This window comes from Chlamydotis macqueenii, chromosome 1, assembly GCF_036417535.1.
Source record: "Chlamydotis macqueenii isolate bChlMac1 chromosome 1, bChlMac1.mat, whole genome shotgun sequence".
Taxonomy (NCBI): domain Eukaryota; kingdom Metazoa; phylum Chordata; class Aves; order Otidiformes; family Otididae; genus Chlamydotis; species Chlamydotis macqueenii.
In genome coordinates this window covers 132770964-132790558 of record NC_141556.1, presented here as the reverse complement: position 1 = coordinate 132790558, position 19595 = coordinate 132770964, and the positions used below count along the sequence as shown (strand labels likewise).

Sequence of the window (19595 nt, the reverse complement as noted above, 5' to 3'; positions counted from 1 at the left end):
TCCCTGCAACCCTCCCATGTGGGAGCTGTGGGAGCCACAGGTCCCACCTGGGGTGTGCTGGGCATCAGCTCCGGGACAGAGGCAGGGACATGAGCCGCACCACCTGGGCAGTCACCCCAGGGAGATGGGTGCATCATCAGAGCTTCCACGCACCCCAAATTCCTCAGGCCCTCAGAACCCGCTGGGGATCAGGCCATGGAGATCAAGGCAGTGAATGAGAGTGAGTTCCTATGCCCAAACACCCATGGAGAGTGATGCGTCCTGGGCTCCCCGGGATGTGTCAGTGCAAAATTAAAGAGGACATGGAGGGGGTTTGGCCACCCAGTGCACAAGGCACCAATACCTGTCCCAAAAAACAGCTACACCAGCTTAGGCCAGAGGGGACCTGATACAAGGGAACATGGGGTGACTTGAGAGTGTGAGATATAGGTAGAGCCCCTCATACTGGGGACTGGCCAGATCTGCCCCTGACCCTGTCACAGGGATGGCAGAGACTGGCAGAAGCATGAGGAAAAGCAGGATGAGATGTCTGCCCCGGCATGAAAATCCTCCCAGGCCCCGGTGGGACAGCGCGGGGTGCCCAGGCGCAGGGACAAGTAGTCACAGACCTGGCCTCACCAAGAGTGTCCAAGCCCTGCCTTTGGACCCCATCTGTGTTTACTTTGGCCTCCACAGCACACCGTGGCGACCATTTCCCCGAGCTAACACCCAGGGCCAGAAGCACCACATCTCACGGGATCAAAGCCGCAGCAATGAACCCTCCTGCCTTCCCCAATGTGTGCCCCATAAACCCCATCAGCTGCACAGCAGAGTTGAGCTTTATCACCAGGGGTGGTGAGAAGCAACATTTTATTCAAGACAACCCTTCCCTTTGCGGGCTGGGCATTTACACTGCGGGACCGTGGCCGCAGCCGGTGTCGGTGGGGAGGTGGGCAGCTGCACAGGCAGACACCTACACATCTACTCCAGGAGACAGCACTCAGCCACACTTGCCCAGGCACTCCAGGAGCTCCATGCGGATGGCGATGCGCACGTGCCAGCCTAGCGGGATGAGGCGGATGTAGCGGGCCACGATGGGCGGCCGCAGCAGGTTCTGCACCGAGGACGAGCGATCTGAGTTGCCATAGAAAACCTGGGGAGAGAGGTATGGGCAGGTGGTTAAGAAGCTGAAAATCCTGTCTAAATATCAGGATACATACAATTTATGTTACCCTGACTGAGTTTTCTGAGTAAGTCACTTCCCTTGCATGGTTTTCCCACTTTTTCTGGTTATGCTAGACTTAATCTTGACCCATTCTCTCTCATTTGCCTTCCTGCAGCAAGGCAGATATTCTGATACAGATGCCCAGCATCTCCCCAGGGCTGCAGGAACCAGTGCTTTAGCAAAGCCACCAGAGCCTCCTATGCTGGGATGGGGCCATCTCCACAGATGGACACTGAGGATGCCCGGGAGGCAGCAGCCATGGCATCCCCTAGCCCCCCCAGGCTGCACAAGGACCACAGGCACCACTGTAGGGTCCCCTGTGGGAGTTTTTGCTTCAAACCAACCGCTAAGAAACGCAGTGTGAGAACAGTTCAGTGGGTTGTGACTTAAAATAGTTGCAGATTTTGTCTTAGGGGTTTTTCTGCATTGTTATCGTGCACTAGCCCTGGACGTACTGCAAAAAAAAGGGACCCCCCATTTGGCAATGCCCAGGCACAGCTGATATAGTGCAGCCCCAGTCGAGAAAGGGGTTTTATCACAGAGGTGCCACTTCTCCTGCAATGCCAGCTAATGCCTCCATCCTGCTGAGTTTAGTCTAGACTCCACCATCATCATTATCAAAAAAGTGTATTTCATCCTTCTGCAGCTGGTCAGCGTTGCACTTATTCTTACCACAGCAAGGGGACACCCCCTTCCATGCTGCTCCTGGACACAGGGTGAGAGCTGGGCCCCATCCACCCTGCTGCTCTCACAGGAACCCCTCTTGGGGCACCTCCCTGCAAAGACCTGATGCTTTTGTGTTACCAAATGCACCCTCCACTCCACCAATGGCCGGAGTGTAGAGTCCACTGACCCGGTTATTGCCAGTCTGATCCTTGTAGTAAACCCAGTTGAGGTTTTCGTCAGTGCGGTACTGCACGCTGTACTTGGTCATCCACTCGTCGGCATCACAGCGCCCTTGCGTGAGGATCCCCGAGATCACCTTCACCTCCTTCAGGTCAATCTGCAGCCACTGCCCATTGTCCTGGTACTTGGAGAGCCACGCACACCTGGAGGGACACCAACGGCCCTGCTACGTCCTCCACTCTCACCTTCCCCCTCCTGCCGCCACGCTGCTGGGGGTGCCCTGGTCCCCCCCACACCCGCCTGCCCGCCAGGCCCCTCGGGGAGGCATTTTTGGACTCACCCAAAGCCTTGGCCGTTGAGGCGGGCCTTGTTGGCCGTCCAGGAGGAGTACCAGCCCGTGTACTGCTCAGGGTTGGAGCAGCTTATCTGGTCGGGGGTGACAGCGCCAGACTCAAAGCCCAGGGGCTTGTGGTAGGGGCACTCTGCAGAACAAAGGAAAAACGCGCTACCATAAGGCCACGAGTGGCTTGGTTTCATGACTGTGTTTGCAGGGTTGTCGACACCCTCTGCTCGTTGCTCTCTGTCCTCCCTAGCCAGGGTGCTGGGGATGCCCTTAAACCCAGACTACAACCCCGCAGTATTTGCTGCCCGGGGGCCATGGGATCTTCATTTCTAACTCTTCTCTTGTATGAATTCCTGACTCTTCTTTCTCTCTCAAACTTCCTAAACCTGTCCTGCCAGCAGCATTTCAGGGGGAAGGTTTTATCCAGATGTTGCAGTCTGAATATCTTTCTTGCGAGCACATGCAAGCAGATCCAGGCTGGATCCATCAACCTGGGTCCAGGCTGTCAGCCTCTGCCTGGTCCTTGTGAAATGTCGGACACAACTTTTCTTGCTAGGTCTCATCTCCTCCTGCTCCTCCATTGACTGTCTTGATTTGTGGCTGTGCCTGCACAGCAAAATTGCTGACCCTGTTCTGACCATCCCTCCACAAGCAACCTCATCTCTTCTGCATTTTCTGCTACGAGGATTATCTTTCTATCATCTGGAGATGGTCTTGTGGAAAATCTATGGGTACTTCAATGCCAGCAAGGTGTAAAGCCTGGCTCTGCCACAGGCTCGGTTACCTCCCAGTGAGGTTTTTCCTTTGGATCTTCAGGATACCAAACCTGACCCCACAGCTGTCTTCTGCAGCAGCGAGAGGTTCACCAAGACTCCAGCTAGCTGCCAAAACTGCTAAGGGCAGAATTACTCATTTGTCATTAAAACTTTCCGTGATAGGTCACCATGCGGTGCTCTGGAAGGCAAGACTTTGGTGACACCACCATGTAGAGCATCTGCATGCTCCCTGGACCTAGTTGTGGGTTTTTTGTTTTGACCACTATTTATGTGAGCAGGTTATCGCTACGGATCTAGATACATATAAAGAAGGTGTGACAAGTGTCACATGGGAATTGCTTGGGGAAACACCTATATCATGGGCAGCATTTTCTAATTTTGCAGCCTGTGGAGCAGGTGTGGTGCCCTCAAAAGTAACCCTGTCACGCTTTCCAGTTTAGTGTAGTTCGTTTCACGGATTTTGGCAACACAGGAGCAAACAGAGCTCTGTGCAGCTTCACACATGGGTCGGACGTTTCCTCACCTTAGCCATGCCTGACTGACCAGTGTGATGCCTCGTGTTAAAAATGCCCAACACGTGGGGAGCATCAGTGGGTGCCCAGGGCCTGGCGTGACTGCAGCCTCCCCAGTGCAAAGCCCCAGCCCTGTGGCGGCACGGTCGATGTCTCATTAGCAAACTCCACTAGGTCAATATAATGTGCATCAATATCTCATTAGCATACTCAGTCAGTACCTTATTAACATGTTTTTCCCCACAACAACACGTAGCTGCCATCCCGCCTTCCTCCAGGCACGGAAACATCACGCTTTTCCACCGCGTTAAAACCCTTCCTCCCCCTGTGCAAGAGAGCAGCCGGGCTGGGGTGGCCCTGCGTGTTTACTACTTGGCCGGCTGATCTCAAACACCACGTAACTTTACTTTTAGCAACGCTAATCCACAGACACACAACCATAATGCCATTAGCAGGTCACCTTCTGGTGCGTTTGGCTGCACCACGCGCAGGGACCCGCAAAACAGACGCCTGGTGCCTGTGCGGCCAAAGCGGCTAAGCCATTTAATGCCGTTACCACCGAGCTGGAGAAAACTCGTGTTGCCATTGCGAGTCTGGCTGCTCCCCTCTGGCCATGCCAGAGACAGCTCTGCAACACCTCATCACAGCTGCTCTGCAAACCACCCCCAGGCAGCAGCGATGCCAGGCCACATCACCATGGCTGGGCTGGGCGAGGAGAATGCAAAGCCCCTCTGCCTGGGGAGAGGGACAGCTGGGAGATACGGTAACAACACTCATTATTCAGGAGAACAGCCTTCATTAGTCAAGGAAGGCACCTTCATTGATCAGCTGCATAATGCTAATGCGTGACAGCACCCCTCTCACCTAGCCAACCAGGAAACCTAGAGCCACTCGTCTCACACACATGCCCCTCAGCCATGGATGGATCAACCAAGCCTGCCATAGCTCCTTTCCTTTCCTTCCTTTTCAAGGGCCCATGGTTTTAAATGGAAAGAGGGTAGGTTTAGATTGGACATAAGGAAGAAATTCTTCACTGCGAAGGTGATGAGGCACAGAAACAGGTTGCCCAGAGAAGTTGTGGATGCCCCATTCCTAGAAGCGTTCAAGGCCAGGTTGGATGGGGCTCTGAGCAACCTGATCTAGTGGAAGATGTCCCTGCCCATGGCAGTGGAGTTGGATTAGATCATCTTTAAGGTCCCTTCCAATCCAAATCATTCTGTGATTCTGTGATTCCTTGGTGGAAGTGACAGGAGGGTGGTACCATGCTGTAGCAAGGCTTCAGATGAAGAATTGTTAAGGTTAAACAGCAGGAAAACTTGCAGTAGGACCAGGCTGGCATGCCAGGCGTAGGTGCTGGTAGGGAGCTACCGTGAGGAGAAGGACTTGTCAGTGGGTTGGCTGGGGCTCTCTGCTGGGCCACCTGTGATTCAGTATTGCCACACGGCTCTGGAGTGCCTGGGAGTGTGCCAATGCTCAGACACGTCTTTGGGATGTGGATTTCTTTCATGAGAGGCTGGAGGAAACCCTCAGAAGAAGAGATATATATTATTTCTGGAGCTCCTATAAGTGGTTCTTCTTCTGCATAAGTGATTCTTCTGCATCACAGGGGCTGTCTCCAGCAAATGCCTTCTTCCTCTTCATATCTGCCACAGCAGGCAGCTCTGTGGAGATACTAGCTGCAGAAACTGGAAGGACAGAGCCTGAGAAGCCATGGCCCTTTAGTGGGGATGTCTGGGGCCACTCCACCCATGCAGGGCAGATGAATCCTCTCCTTGTTATTTTCTCTGGGCAGGGAAGAAGGCTGTGGGCAATGCTCAGGCCAGGTGAGCCCCAGATGGACATAGCCTCCACAGGAGCCGGGTGCATGGAGGTAGAGCTCAGGGGAAGCAGACGGCCCAGCAAGGATGACTGGAGACCCTCTGCGCTTGTCAGCCGGCTCACACTAGAAACACCTGGGTTTTTTCCTCTCTCATTTCTGCCCACGTATGCCTGCAGGCTCTGCCAATGGTGTCACATATTCCTGTCAATACACATTTTTATTTGCTTTCTAGCCTGTCCTGGCTTCCACACAGAAGTCTTCCATGGTAATCCATTTAACCTCCCCCTCCTCCTTCAGGGCAGCCATGTCAAACACTGCGCACTGGGGTGACTGTTTCCCCCATGTACCTCCCTGGGGGAACTCAGGGGCAGTAAAACACCTCAAGTTGTGGCACAGCCTCTTGCAGGAGCTGGGAAGAGGTGGTTGCTGGTGGGCATGAGGCAGGTACCACTTCCAGCACCCAGCCCCAGAGGGGATGAACACCTCCAAACATCTACGTGACAGAGGCCTGAACAGGAGTGCAGCTTCTGTGGGACACAGGAGCTAAACCTGAGGATCAGCTGGGCACCAGTAAAGCCTTGCTGGGGTAACATGTCAGGGAAAATGTCACAGTTGCAGAGAAAGAGCTTGATCAGAAACCTATAAAACATGATCTGGGAGGAATGGCTGAAGGAGCTCAGCAGGGGCACCCCAGAGAAAACTCAAAGGAAACATGATTATCATATTTTACTATTTAAAAATATGCTGCAAAGAAAGAATAAACTGTTTTCCTTGACTCCTGGGGAGAGGAGGAGATGTCACAGGCTAAACTGCAGCAAGGGAGAATTAGCTGGCTAGTACAAAAAGTTTCCTAGAGCAAATCCTACACACAGCAGTAGGTGCCCAAGGCTGTTTCTGGGAACACCAATGATAGGGGCTGTAGGCATGGGGCAGGCAAATGCTTGCCAGCACCAGCCAGCCTGGGCCACCCTCCCAAGGGCTAGGCATGGCCTCCACTGCTGCTGCCCCTCTGTCCAACAGCACAGGGTCACCCCACACCTCCCACCGCTGCAGGTCCCCCGGCCCCACTAGCAACGGGGTTTGGAACAAGTACCGCAGTAATGTGCCACCTATGCAATGCAGGGTGCAATGTGGAAAGGTGCTGAAGATCACCAGACAACCATGGCTAAAAGCACACTGGCCCCTTACCCGGCATGCACTCCAAGGTATTAGTCCTGCTGGACCACACGGAGTTAGGACCTCCTTGGCAGTCACATTTGCAAGCCTTGCTGTGCCACAGCTCCAGTCTCTCATCCTAAAGGGAAGGTAAAAAACAGTAATAAATCAATGTATTCATCGACAACAGTGACACAAAGTTAATTCTGAGTCCTGAAGTTTAGATGGACACTCATGCGCACCTGGGCTGCTGCACCTTCTCTGAGCCCCTTTCTTTGGGCCAGCCCGGCATGAAACGTGGGATGACTCCCCCTGGGACTCAGAGGTCAGAGCACATGCCTGGGCTTGGTGGCCCAGCTGGCATCGCTCCTTCTGCCCCCAGGCCCTGAAGCCGAGCAGTGCCAGACCCCCAGCATTTACCCAGAGAGACTTACCTCTCCCGGAGAGAGGGCCAGTGCAGCTGGGGCAGTGGGCATGGAGGGAAAAAAAAGAGAGAAAGAGAGAGAGATCAGAAATGAAGATGCTGCAAGCAAACATCAGAAAATGCAATGAACATTTACTGCTGAGCTGGGGACAAATAAATTGAGGAAGGACTGATGAATCTACTGGATTTCCCCAAGCTGATTGCCAGTGGAAAGCAAGAGACGTGGGCAGGAACAGGGCACTGCATGTGCCCATGATGGTGCTACTCCCCCACTGTGTTTTATTTTCGATGCCTTTGGCACCTCCTCTTCCTGACCAGATACACCCAAAACACCCTGAGAAGAAACCCATGCTGGCCCCCTCGGCCTCTGCTTTACAGCTAATTTCACCCATCCCTTTTTGCCATCTTCCTGCCTTACAGTTCCCCTTTCCAATTTTGCCCTGAAAATGTGTGAGCTGATGAACCCCAAGGGTGAAATCCCAGCCTGGCGCCGCTGCAAATCCTCGGTGCCTTCACAGGAGATGGAGCACCCTGTGAGGTGCCTGGCCTGAGATCACTCCCTCTGGATGGGACGGAGGAAAACAAAATGTAAACAGGTCTTCCCAATTCATCTTACATACGAGACAGACTCCCTTTTTTTCCATTCTTACAGAAAATCAGTTGCTGAGGCCGTAGAGGAAGAGCTGCTATTTTTGTAACATCTGACCTGTTTTATCTCCTGCCTGTCACTGAGCAATGGCTTTTTTATGAGCTCTCTCCTTGCTGAAAGGGCTCTCCTGCTTCCCAGTGAAGTCCAAAGCAGACTACGTTAATAGCATTTGGGCTGGCAGAATAGTGCCCAGACAACTATGAAAATGAAATAATTTTTTAAAATATAGTCCTATGACTGGTGATAACTAATCAACGCAAGTCAGATGTCAAACATCGTGTTTCCAATATTGGTAGTGAATCTCCAAGCCACTAAGGACCAAGCTATGGAGCAGGTAAAAACTTGCAAACAGGAGCCATGAGAAAGCCGCCGTCTCCAAACAGAGGTTTTGTGAGTAGGAAAAGAGGATCTTTTCACCAAATGAATTAGACTCTGAATTATTCACTGAAATCTAGTTATGATTTATTCATTCATACATCGCCACTTTGCTGAGCCTAGGAAGCTCCAACTAATGCTGGGAATTTACATCTCCCATTTCTGTAGCAAGTATCATCTCAAAAGACTCGCAAACACTGCACAACCATAATCAGCTGAAACATAAACTGCATACAAAGCTCTGTTTATTACTGAAATGCAGCTGCTCCTTGGGTGTGACACTGAGCCTGAATGTACCCAGAGTCTGAAAGAAAGACCCCAGCAAAGAACAGAATTATAAAGAGATTTTTTAAATCCTTTCTTTAGTAGAGATGGTCCCAGGGCAGCATTTCTGGCACTGGGAACTTACCATGTTAACCCAAGGCATCAGCCCTGGCAGAAGAAGTAAATGTCAGTCTACAATAAAAAGATGTGGTTTTTAGTTAGGTCCAAGAGGGAGGCAGGGGGGCACCCAGAACCTCTTGAGCTGTGCAGGAAAACACGGGTGCACATCTCCAGACCTGGCCTCTTGGAAAGTGTAGGCTGGGGGCCTTGCCCAACACCGTGCTCCTCCTTTCCCAGCACAGATGTTACCCTGCCAAGCCCCGTGACTCCACTGTGGAACAAGAAAACCAAGGCGGAGGTGCGAGCTGAAGGCCACGCAGCACATTGTCACCTCTGTGCTGTGCCACGCGGGGCAAACCAGGTTGACTGCTTTGGGTACATTTGCCCAGCGTAAGGAAGACTGCATTGTTGTGAAGCCTACTCTTGTCCACCAAGTGCCTGCGGTGGGGGAAGGCGATGTGAATTACCAGGCCAATGTAGGGGTATTGCTTTGGGTCCATGCTGAGCCCTTCAGCAGGCCTCCTGAGTCCCTGCCTGGGTATTTTGAGAGCCAAGATGAAAATTTGGCACCTCATTGACAGATGTAGCCGGAAACTCAGTGGCTGTGAATGAAACAACAGAAAAAAAAAAGAATAATTTTCAGGTGGGTGGGTGTGCGGTAGCACCCACTCAACCATCAGGAATAAACCCTCCCACCCTGGCTGCCCCGGCGTTGCCTCCTGGCTGCACACATCCAGTGATGCCTGGTTTTGAGCTACAGGAGCGGCTTTTAGGGTTTTTAGGCTTGTCAGCCAGGAGACATTACTGCAAATCACGCAATGGTGTGAATTTCATGCACAAAAGCCCTTTTATTCCAATGCAATATGTTATTGCGTCAGCCCCGCGACACACAGTGGTGCAAAGGCAGTGCCAGGCCCTCTGGCCTCCACCCCTCGCCGCATGGCTCACTGGCTCTCAAATAAGAGGCCAAATTTGCCTTTTTGAGCAAAAAGAGGTTAACTGCTGAGGGCTCACTCCCATCAGTGGCTCGGCCATCCAGCTGCTGGCTGCCACAGCTGACGGCACAAGGGAGCAGCGGATTTGGCTTGGGGAAAGCACGGCAGTGGCAGCTGTTCCACCTGGGCAGTGCAGCCTGATAATCCTCATGTCAAGAGGGGAAAGGAGAGGAAAATATGCCCCTGCCTGCAGTTGGCCAGGGGAAAGGGAAATTGATATATTGGTGCGTCTACAGCTGTGACGAGCCCTGTCCTACAAAGGAAATGAAGAGGAAAGTTGGCTGCCAATAGTCTAAAAATGTGATGGGCAGCATGCTTTTACAGTGAGCGTGTTTGCCTCCAAGGAAGGTTACAAAGATAATTGGTAATTGTAGGTCAGACAGAACAAATTGCTGCAATTCGTGGGAGAGTCATAAGTCCTGCACGGCCGCCGGGGGCTGTTGTGTTAAAAGTACAGGACTGAAAAAAACCTCAAAAGATTACAAACGAAAGAGCCCTATTTACAGCTCCCACAGTGCCCCAGGACATTCAGCAAACCATCAGTTCAGTGAAATAAATTATTATCCGTGCGTGCTTCTGAGATGCAGGGAGACACGGCATGCACTTCTCCTGTCCCTCCATCCCGCCCCGCAGCGTGGTGTGTCCAATGCACTGCCGCACACAAATGCTGCCCCGTAGCACAGGATTTGGGGACCAGGGCTTGGGCAAGCCCCAGGGGATGATTTTGAGCCGGAGCACCCATTCCAGTGGGGCTGGGCTGGAGCAAAGACCCTAAGACAGCCCCTCGCTTGGCACCCACCGCAAGGCAGGATGGAAGGGTGAGAAATCCCAGGGATTGTCCCAGGTTTGGTGGACAAGGAAAAGAGCTGGCAGAGGCAATCCTGGGGTGCCACAAAGGGGAAGACATGGGTTTCCTCAGGTGGAGGTGGGATAAAGCAGCAGCCATAACTTGGGCTACATGGGGAAAGGAAGGGGCAGAAAGGAGGACCCGCTGCTGGCATTTTTAATGACGGGAACAGGTAACTGCCTGCCTCGGAAAGTTTGAGGTCATTACGAATGTGGTTAAACAAGAGACAAAGGAGGAAGGCAAGTGTGGGCAGAAGTAATGCTGCCAAAGGTTGAGCATATTTTGATAAGGTCAGCTCTGAGAAGTCATGACTGTAGAGCCACGACAGCAAGCCATCTCTTTTTCAGTGTGGCTAGAATCAATGACAGCTGTACAAGCATGAGAAAACGTATTATTAAAAAAATCAGAGAAATGAAATAATACACAGAATAAATGTCACTCAATTTACCAGAATAAGTTCGCATAAACCTGGTCATTACAGGCAAAGGATATGGAAAACATTAATACCTTTGTTTTATTTACTGACTTTACGAGTTAGATGGCCTAGAAGCTTCAGCTGGAAAATAGTTAATTTTGTCTCTCAGCTCTGCAAGCAACATCTCAGTTTAACACAGCTCAGAGAGATGAGCAAAATTATTTTCTTTCCACTTGTCCCAGTGGGGAGTGCTCCCTCTGTGATGCAGTGCTTTCCCGGCGTGATGGCTCCTGCTTCCCTTCCGCACTTGCAGGCCATGGGGCAGGGGAAAGGAAAACAGCTTAAATCCAGAAAAATACGACTGCAGAACCAGAAAAGCTGTCACAGAAATGAAAGAGGTGACGGGAATGAATGGCACTGGTTTTACCACGTTTTCTGAAAGGCACACTGTTGCAGGTCCCTGTTTTCCCTCAGTGCCACATTAGAGAACGCCAGAAAGCGGCGTTAGGTAAGGAGGCATGTAAGCAACGCAGAGGATTGATACACTGAAAAAAATCATTGCGGTGCCTCCGTGCCCATCAGGCGCTAGCTTGTGGGTTGCTATATTATTAACCCAGGCTATTTTTACATTCCAGTCCTGGAAATCACGCCAGGCGAGCGAGGTGACTCACATCAGGTTGCAGCAGCTTCGGTAGCAAGGTGCATTTGAGGAAGCTGTCATGTTCCAGGCCACCGTCACACGTGGCATTTTCCCCATCTCTCCTTGCTCCTGTGCCAGGGGCGATGGCCCCAGGGACCCCTGCTGCAGCCGTGGCCTGTCCCCACGTCCCCTCGGGAGACACAGCCCCGTCACACAGTCATTTCATGGTTCCTTTTGCTGTTTTTCCCCCAGGGCTTTTTCCGTGGCCATGCTAAGCAGCATCTGTGGGACCATGTTGTGCAAACAGTGCCTTTATTTCTAAAAAGGGCAGGCTTTAAATGGTCCTTGGGAGCTATGCTGGCAGGCAGAGACTCCCAGGGCATACGCAGATCTGTGTCTACCAAAAGATTTTGGGAGCCAGGCTGGCCTGGTGAAGGCAGGGCATTGTTCATCCAGGGGCTCTCACCACCTAAAGCCACACTGGGCCAAACACTCTGCCTGTTTCCCTTGTAGATGAAATCATGGACCTGGCACCCCCTCAGGAGAGCACACCACCCCGGCACAAGCCAGCCTGCGAGGACTCATTGCTGCTGATCGCTGACAGGCGGCTCAGAGTCACAGACTGACAGCAAGAGGACCAGCACCAGTGTCAGCCTGTGGAGGGGAGAAGGGCTCGTGCTTCGTGTTAAGCTCCTCTCTCATGCTTTCATGCAGCTGCTGTTTTCCTCATTAATTTTGTGGGGACTTTTCATGGTTTTATTATTTTGATTTCCATTTCATTTTCTTTATTTGAATGATTTTTATTTGGTGTCCATTTTTATTCATTTGTATCATGTTTCATTTAATATTTAGTGTTATTTACCTGAAAGCTGTAAAAAACATATTTAAATAATGCCAGTTAGACCTATTTAATTCACATTCATTTCTCTTTTATGCCTGCTGTCTCCATAATGTTTCTAAAATTTTTTTTTTATGTTGTGAAAATATTTGAAAGAAACATAAATAATCTGAAAAAAAATCAACCTTTCTCCCTTTCCTTAAGAGATGTATAATTATCTTTTTTTTCCAAAGTGTTCCTTTGAAAATTTTTGGCAATTTCTGATCTTATTGACATGTTTGTTGCTTCCTGCTTAGAGCTATGCAGAACATTGCCTGCATAGTAATTTCATTAGATGTATCGATTACGCCAAAGGGCGGCACTAAAGATGTTATTTACTGTGATCCAAAAGCGGGTTTGGGCCTTTGATTTTCTTGGGTTTTTTTTTCAAAGCTGCCAAAAACAGAGAGAGGAATAAAAGAAATCCACTCTTTTAATCTGCTGAGATGTGCTTATTCCCCACCATGTAGTGAGCACGGACGGAGTAATGTGGCGCAGGCATGTCACATTCAATGTGCTAAAAGCATATTCATGTCAATCCGGGGCTCAGGGTGCTCCCCCTCACCATATGGAAGGGGCCCGGCAGCTGCTGCGGCTCTCGTCGCAGGAGCCTGCCTGCTGCACCATATGCTGCTGCTGCTGCTGTGGTGGTGTCCCCGCTGAACATGAGCCCAGCCAAGGCGCGGGGGCCAGGGGTGCTCCTCTAAGCCACTTGCTCTGCCAAAGAAAACAAGCTAAGGAGCTTATCATGGCATCAGCGCTCATGGCTCAGAGGACTGACCTAGCGGCACCTTCTCTACGGTGGGAGAGGCAGGAGTGTTGAGGGGGACCTGGGTAAAGGGTCATTGCTCACTCTTTATCCAGAAGAGGACACTTGGACCACAAAGGAGAGAAAAACAGTAAATTAAGAAAACCTGTAAATTAACAAAGTAAATTAAATACCAAAAGAGTGATGCCTGGAAAGTAATTTTTCATTGCAGGCTCTCCAAAAATATTCTGATGTGTGGGTGTCTATTAAAAGCAAGCTGTGTCTGGGATTCAGAGCAAGGTATGAACTCCTTCCAAGGACTAATTGTCGTTATGCCACCCATCGGGAAAAAAATGGGTGGGTAGGCTGGGTAAAAACAGCCTTCCAAGAAGCTCAGGCACCAGTAACCTTCTCACATGAAACAAAGGAGAGTAAAGAGAGAAGGTACGAGAACGCACAAATACTTGCTGGAAGACTGAAAGACCTATTAATTAGATAGAACAGGGTATATCCAAGCATAACAGGATAAAACGAAGGCATGGCAAGCTGAGGAACACTGTTCTATCTGTGAAACTAAGTTGACCAAAATATTCAATGGAAACTGAGAAGGACAGAAAAAAATAGACAAAGCAAAACACTGAGAATTAGCATCCATGGGGGAAAAGCTGGAGTGTCTGATAAACCTGTCCCACGCTCTGCCAGACCATGCTCTATTCACACGTTAATATTGGTACAAACCGCCCAGCGCTTAGCAAGAGCTACCTCAGCCTTGTTTAAGATAATAGCAGCTTTCCCATCGGCTTTGATGAAGCCAGAAGTTCAAATACAACCCAGAAAATTATTTCCTTGTTCCACAGCTGGGTTAATTAAAATGGAAGGAGATTGTGACTCTGAATTTTCTGGCTTCTTCTAGCTCCTGCTTACCTGCTATCAATCATTGCTATTTTTTCTGAAAAGTAAATTTGAGGAAGCCTCAAAATTCATAAATGCTTTTCCCATTTTCTTGACTTATGATTGCTTTTTGTTCTTAAAGTGCTTTTGGAAGTCTTTTCCAGGCCAAAATACCTGATAGAGCCTTTAAAAAAAAAGGCAGATCTCCCTCAGCAATGTCTCACTGCTAGAGAAAATGATAAGTTTTTGATTAATCAAGAGTTTTGATTAATGAAGGACCAGTCTTTCATGTTACACTGTACCTCATTTTTGAAATCAGCATTATTATTTACTCTCTGGCTCAGCTGCACTACAATTTTCTTTGCAAATTCATATTTTAACAAATTATATGGCATTTTTTTTACACTGCAATTATTTTGTGAAACAGAGTTTTACTACTGAATATTCATAGAGCTGTAAGAACACTGCTCACTCATGTACATAAATTACGCATCTCCTCCACAATTTTGCCTTTCCCCAAATTATTTTATTTCCATGAGAACATAGAGAAGAGCTTGCTCTGTACCCCATAGCCCCTGGCAGAAGAAAGAAGCATGGATGAATCAAGAAATACAAAGAGGGACATCTGAAAGAGCCTCTCAGGAGGCAAAGTGCATACCTTTGTACCAGAAAAGAAGAGACAGCAGGACGCTTCCCATCTTGAACCGCATCTTTTCCTTCCTCTTTTGGGAATAGCTCCTTAGCGCACTGCTTGGCTTGCTGGGAAGGCATGAGATTAACTTAAGCATTGCCTAAGCACCTTACTCTCCTCCATTCTCATGATTTTATCAAGCACCACCAAGCCAACCACACAATTATTACTGTCAAGCTCCATCCTAGAGGATGTGTCATGTGGAATAGTTTTTAAAAGGTAAAAAGTACTGAGGCACTGACACTCCGAGTGCGAATCTGATTGCATATGCAGATGTACGTTCGAATAAACAAGGATATGCCTACCTAGAAACCACATATACACCCCACAGGAATGCAGATCTCTAGTGCTTATAAAATACATGTAGTATATATTGTCTATTGTATGTAGCATGTATTCATTATCTTCCACCCCCAACGATTTACCTCGACACTATCAATGCCTTCCTAAAAATAGCTGTGTGTAGAAATCTGCCCTGGCGTTACTGCTCTTCTAGTTACCTAATTGCAAGGGGCTGAAAACTGCAATTAGTAGATCAAACAGAAATAACACATTTCAGTTGTTTACTTGTTGAGCTGTAAAAATGTCAAACCAAAAAAGTAAACCTCTCTCTGCTAACAGTTCTACCTATAATATCCTTCCAACCAGTTTACATCAGAGTTACACATTTGATTTTAAAATGACTGAAAGATTTAAGACAACAAGAGATTGCTAGTGACTCCAGTGGATCTTGCACCCGCTCCTCCAATCTCTGTTAATTATGTGCAATTAGCAGTGAATTTTTAATGGGGGTTTTTGAAAGCAATTGCTTCAGAAGCAGCTTGCTTTGTTTCAAAAGATCTCGCATTGTATGCACAGGGAATAGATTAAAGCACTGCACAGATCACATAGGCTGCTGTTGAATTAAGCTAGACCCGTCTCTAGTCTTCTGATCTGCACCCATCCAAAACTGCTGCGCAAACAAGGATGCTGGCTTTTCGGAAACAGTCCCCTGGGCAAGATTCATCTCATCTAGCCTTTGGATATCCACAAATTTGGAATGCCCTGTAAAGGTGATGTCAAGTACAGCATCCCTCTGCAGTCACACCTCCAGCGCTGATGCATCCTGGCTTCATCGGGGCATGCAGCGTGGATGGGATGAGTCTCCTGCCAAGGGGGGGCTCGCTGCTTTGCTCAGCCTCAAGCAGTTTAACCTCCTCAACCCAACACTTGTCCCACTTTCACCTACCCTCAGGGAGAGGGTGGGTTATCGCAGGCAGACCTCTGCATGGTCACGGCCATCCTGCTTCGTGAACCTGGGCTGGCTCACCCCAAACACTGGGGAGTACCAATGCATCATGGCAGAGCGAGCCAGCAGGGCAGCTCATCCCAGGCACCAGGAAGGGGGTCATTTTCCTAAGGGCAGAGGGCTCCTCATAATTTTTTCTCAGAGGCCTCACGCTCATACAGAGCACCCCTCTTGGGGCAGCGAGACCCACCAGAAAGCCCAGCCAGGGGGTGAATAAATGTGAGCCTCATTGAAGGTACCAGGACAGCCTCTGGGTATCCACCACAGTGCGGCATCTCACTCCAGGCTCTACCCAGTATCTGGGCAAGGCTCTCTCTCTCCCTCTCTCTCTCCATCCAGTTTAAAATGGGCTGCCACAGAGACAGAGACTTCCAGCACTGCTGAAGACACTCAGATATCTATTCCCTCTCTGCATTGATGAGTACTTGGCATCTAAATCCCACAGGCTTGAAAATCCCGGCTTAAAAACCCCTAAATACCTTCAGCCACATATCTCTTGGAAAACCAGACCAGGGCTTCAGCCTCTTGCCTTATGGACTCATAAGCACAGGTCACCGGGAGGCAGAGCTGCCCATCCAGAGAGAAATCACCCACCGTATTTTTAAAAAGCTAAATCAAATTCTCCCCCATCACCCCAAGCAGTTTAAAAGCAGCTTGATTTATGGTCAATTCCACTCTTCAAATACGTCTTGATTTTGCGTAAGAAATGAGATAGCTCAGGGATGGTGTTCAGAAATAGCACAGCTATTATCAAAGGACATTTCATCCAAAGGGACACCCTCAAGACTGGTGGGTGCCCAGTTATAGAATTTCCTCCCCACAGAATAAAGAGCAGCCTTTGTTTAAAAATGTGGTTCCCATGAAGAGCAGAAGAGCCTTAAAATCAGTCTCTGCATGAATACTAGGCAGTTCAGACCCTGCGTGTCTAATGGTGTTGATGGTCCTTCATTTTAATAACTGCAAACAGCAAAACCATGCTGGCACTGCAGACAACATTGCTAAATGAATCACGTCGTTAATTCCTAGCAAGCATACAAATACTTTCAGGTACAGAAGACAGAAAACATTTTAAAGCCAGTACACACTACAGCACCAGAAAGGGCTACATTTGCCTTTCATAAAAAATAAAAATACAATTTTAAAAAGGATAAAAATTAGCCTGGCATTGATTGTGGAACAAAACTGTGATTGGCACAAACGGTCCAAAGTAGGACAGTTTGGTGACATCCACACTGCTATGTAAAACGGGGGTAGGAAATGCCTAGGCAGGTTTCATTCTTTTGGCCACGCATCTTCTCCAGGTCCCACCCGCATCCCATTGGCTCAAAGACATTTTTGTACAATTTTTATGCTCCTCAGAGATTTTGGTGTGCTTTCTTCCCCTGGATTGTAGGAAATAACACAAAATCCACCCTGTACCATTGAGATGCTTTTAGTTCGTGAAGTTGAGACTACAGCTTGCGTTTCCAGGGGTAGGATGTGAAGGCATGGGGGTATGTAAAGGTGTGAAGCCCCTGGGATGGCAGCAGGGGGAACAAAGCTGAGTGGAGGCTGTTCGACACCCTGCCCAGGGATGCTCCCCGGCACACGTCCTTTCCCAGCTGGGTTGGCTGGCCTGAACCACAACTTTACCAGGAGTTTGCCAAGAATCAAACAGCACGGATGACTGGAGGCCAGTGCTCCAGTTCACACCTTGGCCTTGCTTTGTTATCATATATAGATATAGCTCAGCACTGTTTGAGGGGCCCCATGCCAGCATCTTATGCTTATACTTTCCACCCGTAGCTTTCTCCTTAATGAGAAATGGATTTGCTTCTGAGCATGGCAGAGCTGTGCATCCATGAGCTCTCAAGACATGGGCACGCAGCCCTCCTTGGCGCGTGATCAACCAGCAGTGTGCACGTGTGCCCTTGGAGGAGAAGCTGGAGGCAAGGGCACTTGCATGTGAGCGAGAAGTGCAACTCCACATAGCGATTTCATTTTTCTCCTGAAGTCAGAGTGCCAGACAGCTAAATTAGAACAGAGTGCACAGATTCATGCGTCTGGGAGCTGAACACACACGACGTGCAATATCTCAACACAAATGTGAGACTGGCGTGCTTTGGTTTTAGCACAGTTAGGGAACGTACAAAATACACATTTATACATGTACGTGTGAACCGCAAGCATCTTTCAGAAGCAGGATACTGACGTGGTGAGAGAGTAAGACTGCCAATGCTTGCAGAGCTTGAGTCAAACTGTCAGGAGCTGGATTCCCTAGATGGAGCTATGATGGTCTACACACGCTGAAGATCTGGCTCTTGAAATAAAATATCCTTTCCACAACTCTGAAGTGTGAGCTTAAGTCCTCTTCTGAAAGGGAACCTCTTTCCTAAATGTAAGAAAAACAACGCAGATAGTTACCCCGTGCTGGCCACGAGGATCAGGGCCCTCCTGTAACGCATGCACCTGGGGGAGCTGTGGCTGTCGTTGGCAGGGTGGGCACCATGGGCTCACTGTCCCTATTAGATTGCATACCCTACATTAGGAGAAGTCCAGCTGTAGCTAATTTAGCTTTGAGCCTGTATCCTGGAAGCAGCCCTGTCTGTGGAAGACAGTTTACCCAAGAGGCAGGATACATTGCTTTGGCTTCACCTCCCATGGGCTGCGCATGCAGAGGAAAGCGAGACCTGAGTATGTCTGCCCTTCCAGGCTGCAGGATACACAGCCCCTTACTGTTGTTATGGTGCTTAATGTTATGACCTTATCCTGCTAGGTCTCACTATGTGGTATATGGGTGCTTTCTACTCAAAAGAGCTTTTGCACCGTATCCCTGCATTGCACTCAATCTCTAACTTCAGCTTGCCCATACCCCAGAGTGTTTCTTTAGTAACAGCAAGCACTGAGAAAGGTTAATAGTCTTCTTAAGATGATGATGATTAAGGTAAGTTTCTTAATAAGACCTTGATTAAAGTAAGTTAAGCCAATTTTTCTCTTTCATCTTTAAGATAGGTAAGTCACACCCTCCCGCTTTGATCCTGCAAAGAGAGTCAAGAGCAAACTCCAGCTCAGCGTAGCCAAGGGATTCTCCTCCTCCTGCAGAGACATCTTGCCCTCAGCACTCATTAGAGCTCCCACACACAGACAGACGCCGTGGCAACATCCATGCCCAGAGGTTACCCTTTGCTAAAGGCCTGCACGTACAAAATGAGACAACATGTTATAATTCAAAAGTTAAACTGCTCTGAGGCCAGCTGAGATAGCTCTTTCTTTCTCGATTAATAAAAATGACGATACACACAGTACAGGGGAAAACAAGGACAGAGTTAACAGTGCTTGCTAGCTGTGTGCTGTAAAAAGCACTGGCCTTTCCCCAGTGCTCAAACGCTTCTCCAAACACAGAAGTGAAAGCAACAGTGCTGCAGTCAGTCCCAGTGAGACATCTCCTTGGGGCTGCAGCCTTCGCACCGCCATGTGAGTGCGTGCACACCATTGGCCTTGCTTGTGCAGAGGCCCAGGTGGCTGCTTCTCCCCACTGCTGCCATGGCTGCCTCTGGTCTCTGCAAGCCTCCTTAGTTACCCAGCCGAGAGGATCCCGCACCCACACTGGTGGGGAGAGGCTCCTCTCACAGGTGGCTTTCAGCTTTGCTGAGGACGAAGCCTCTGACCTGCAGCAGGGAGAGGCCCCATCTCTGCCTCGCCACAGCAGCCAGCCTGGGCCTAAGCTGCACTTGGAA

The 19595-nt window shown here is 49.4% G+C and overlaps 1 protein-coding gene across 1 annotated transcript; it reads right to left on the bottom strand.

Annotated features, from left to right (window-relative positions):
* Nucleotides 1-812: 812 nt before the first annotated feature.
* RS1 (retinoschisin 1) lies at nucleotides 813-14688 on the bottom strand. Its single transcript, XM_010116027.2, has 6 exons — nucleotides 14559-14688; nucleotides 7090-7115; nucleotides 6689-6794; nucleotides 2391-2532; nucleotides 2058-2253; nucleotides 813-1132 (listed from the first exon to the last, which is right to left on the bottom strand). The coding sequence occupies exons 1-6, from the start codon at nucleotides 14686-14688 to the stop codon at nucleotides 980-982; spliced, it is 753 nt and encodes a 250-aa protein (XP_010114329.2). The 3' UTR covers nucleotides 813-979.
* Between the last annotated feature and the right edge of the window lie 4907 nt (nucleotides 14689-19595).

What these genes read in the sequence shown, in the direction of transcription:
- RS1 (XM_010116027.2), bottom strand. Translation starts at nt 14,688, where the DNA reads ATGCTTAAGTTAATCTCATGCCTTCCCAGCAAGCCAAGCAGTGCGCTA. An exon ending in TACCTTGGAGTGCATGCCGG is followed by an intron (nt 2,533 to 6,688) that starts GTAAGGGGCCAG and finishes TTTGTTCTGCAG; the next exon opens with AGTGCCCCTACCACAAGCCC. An exon ending in CTCAACGGCCAAGGCTTTGG is followed by an intron (nt 2,254 to 2,390) that starts GTGAGTCCAAAA and finishes GTGTCCCTCCAG; the next exon opens with GTGTGCGTGGCTCTCCAAGT.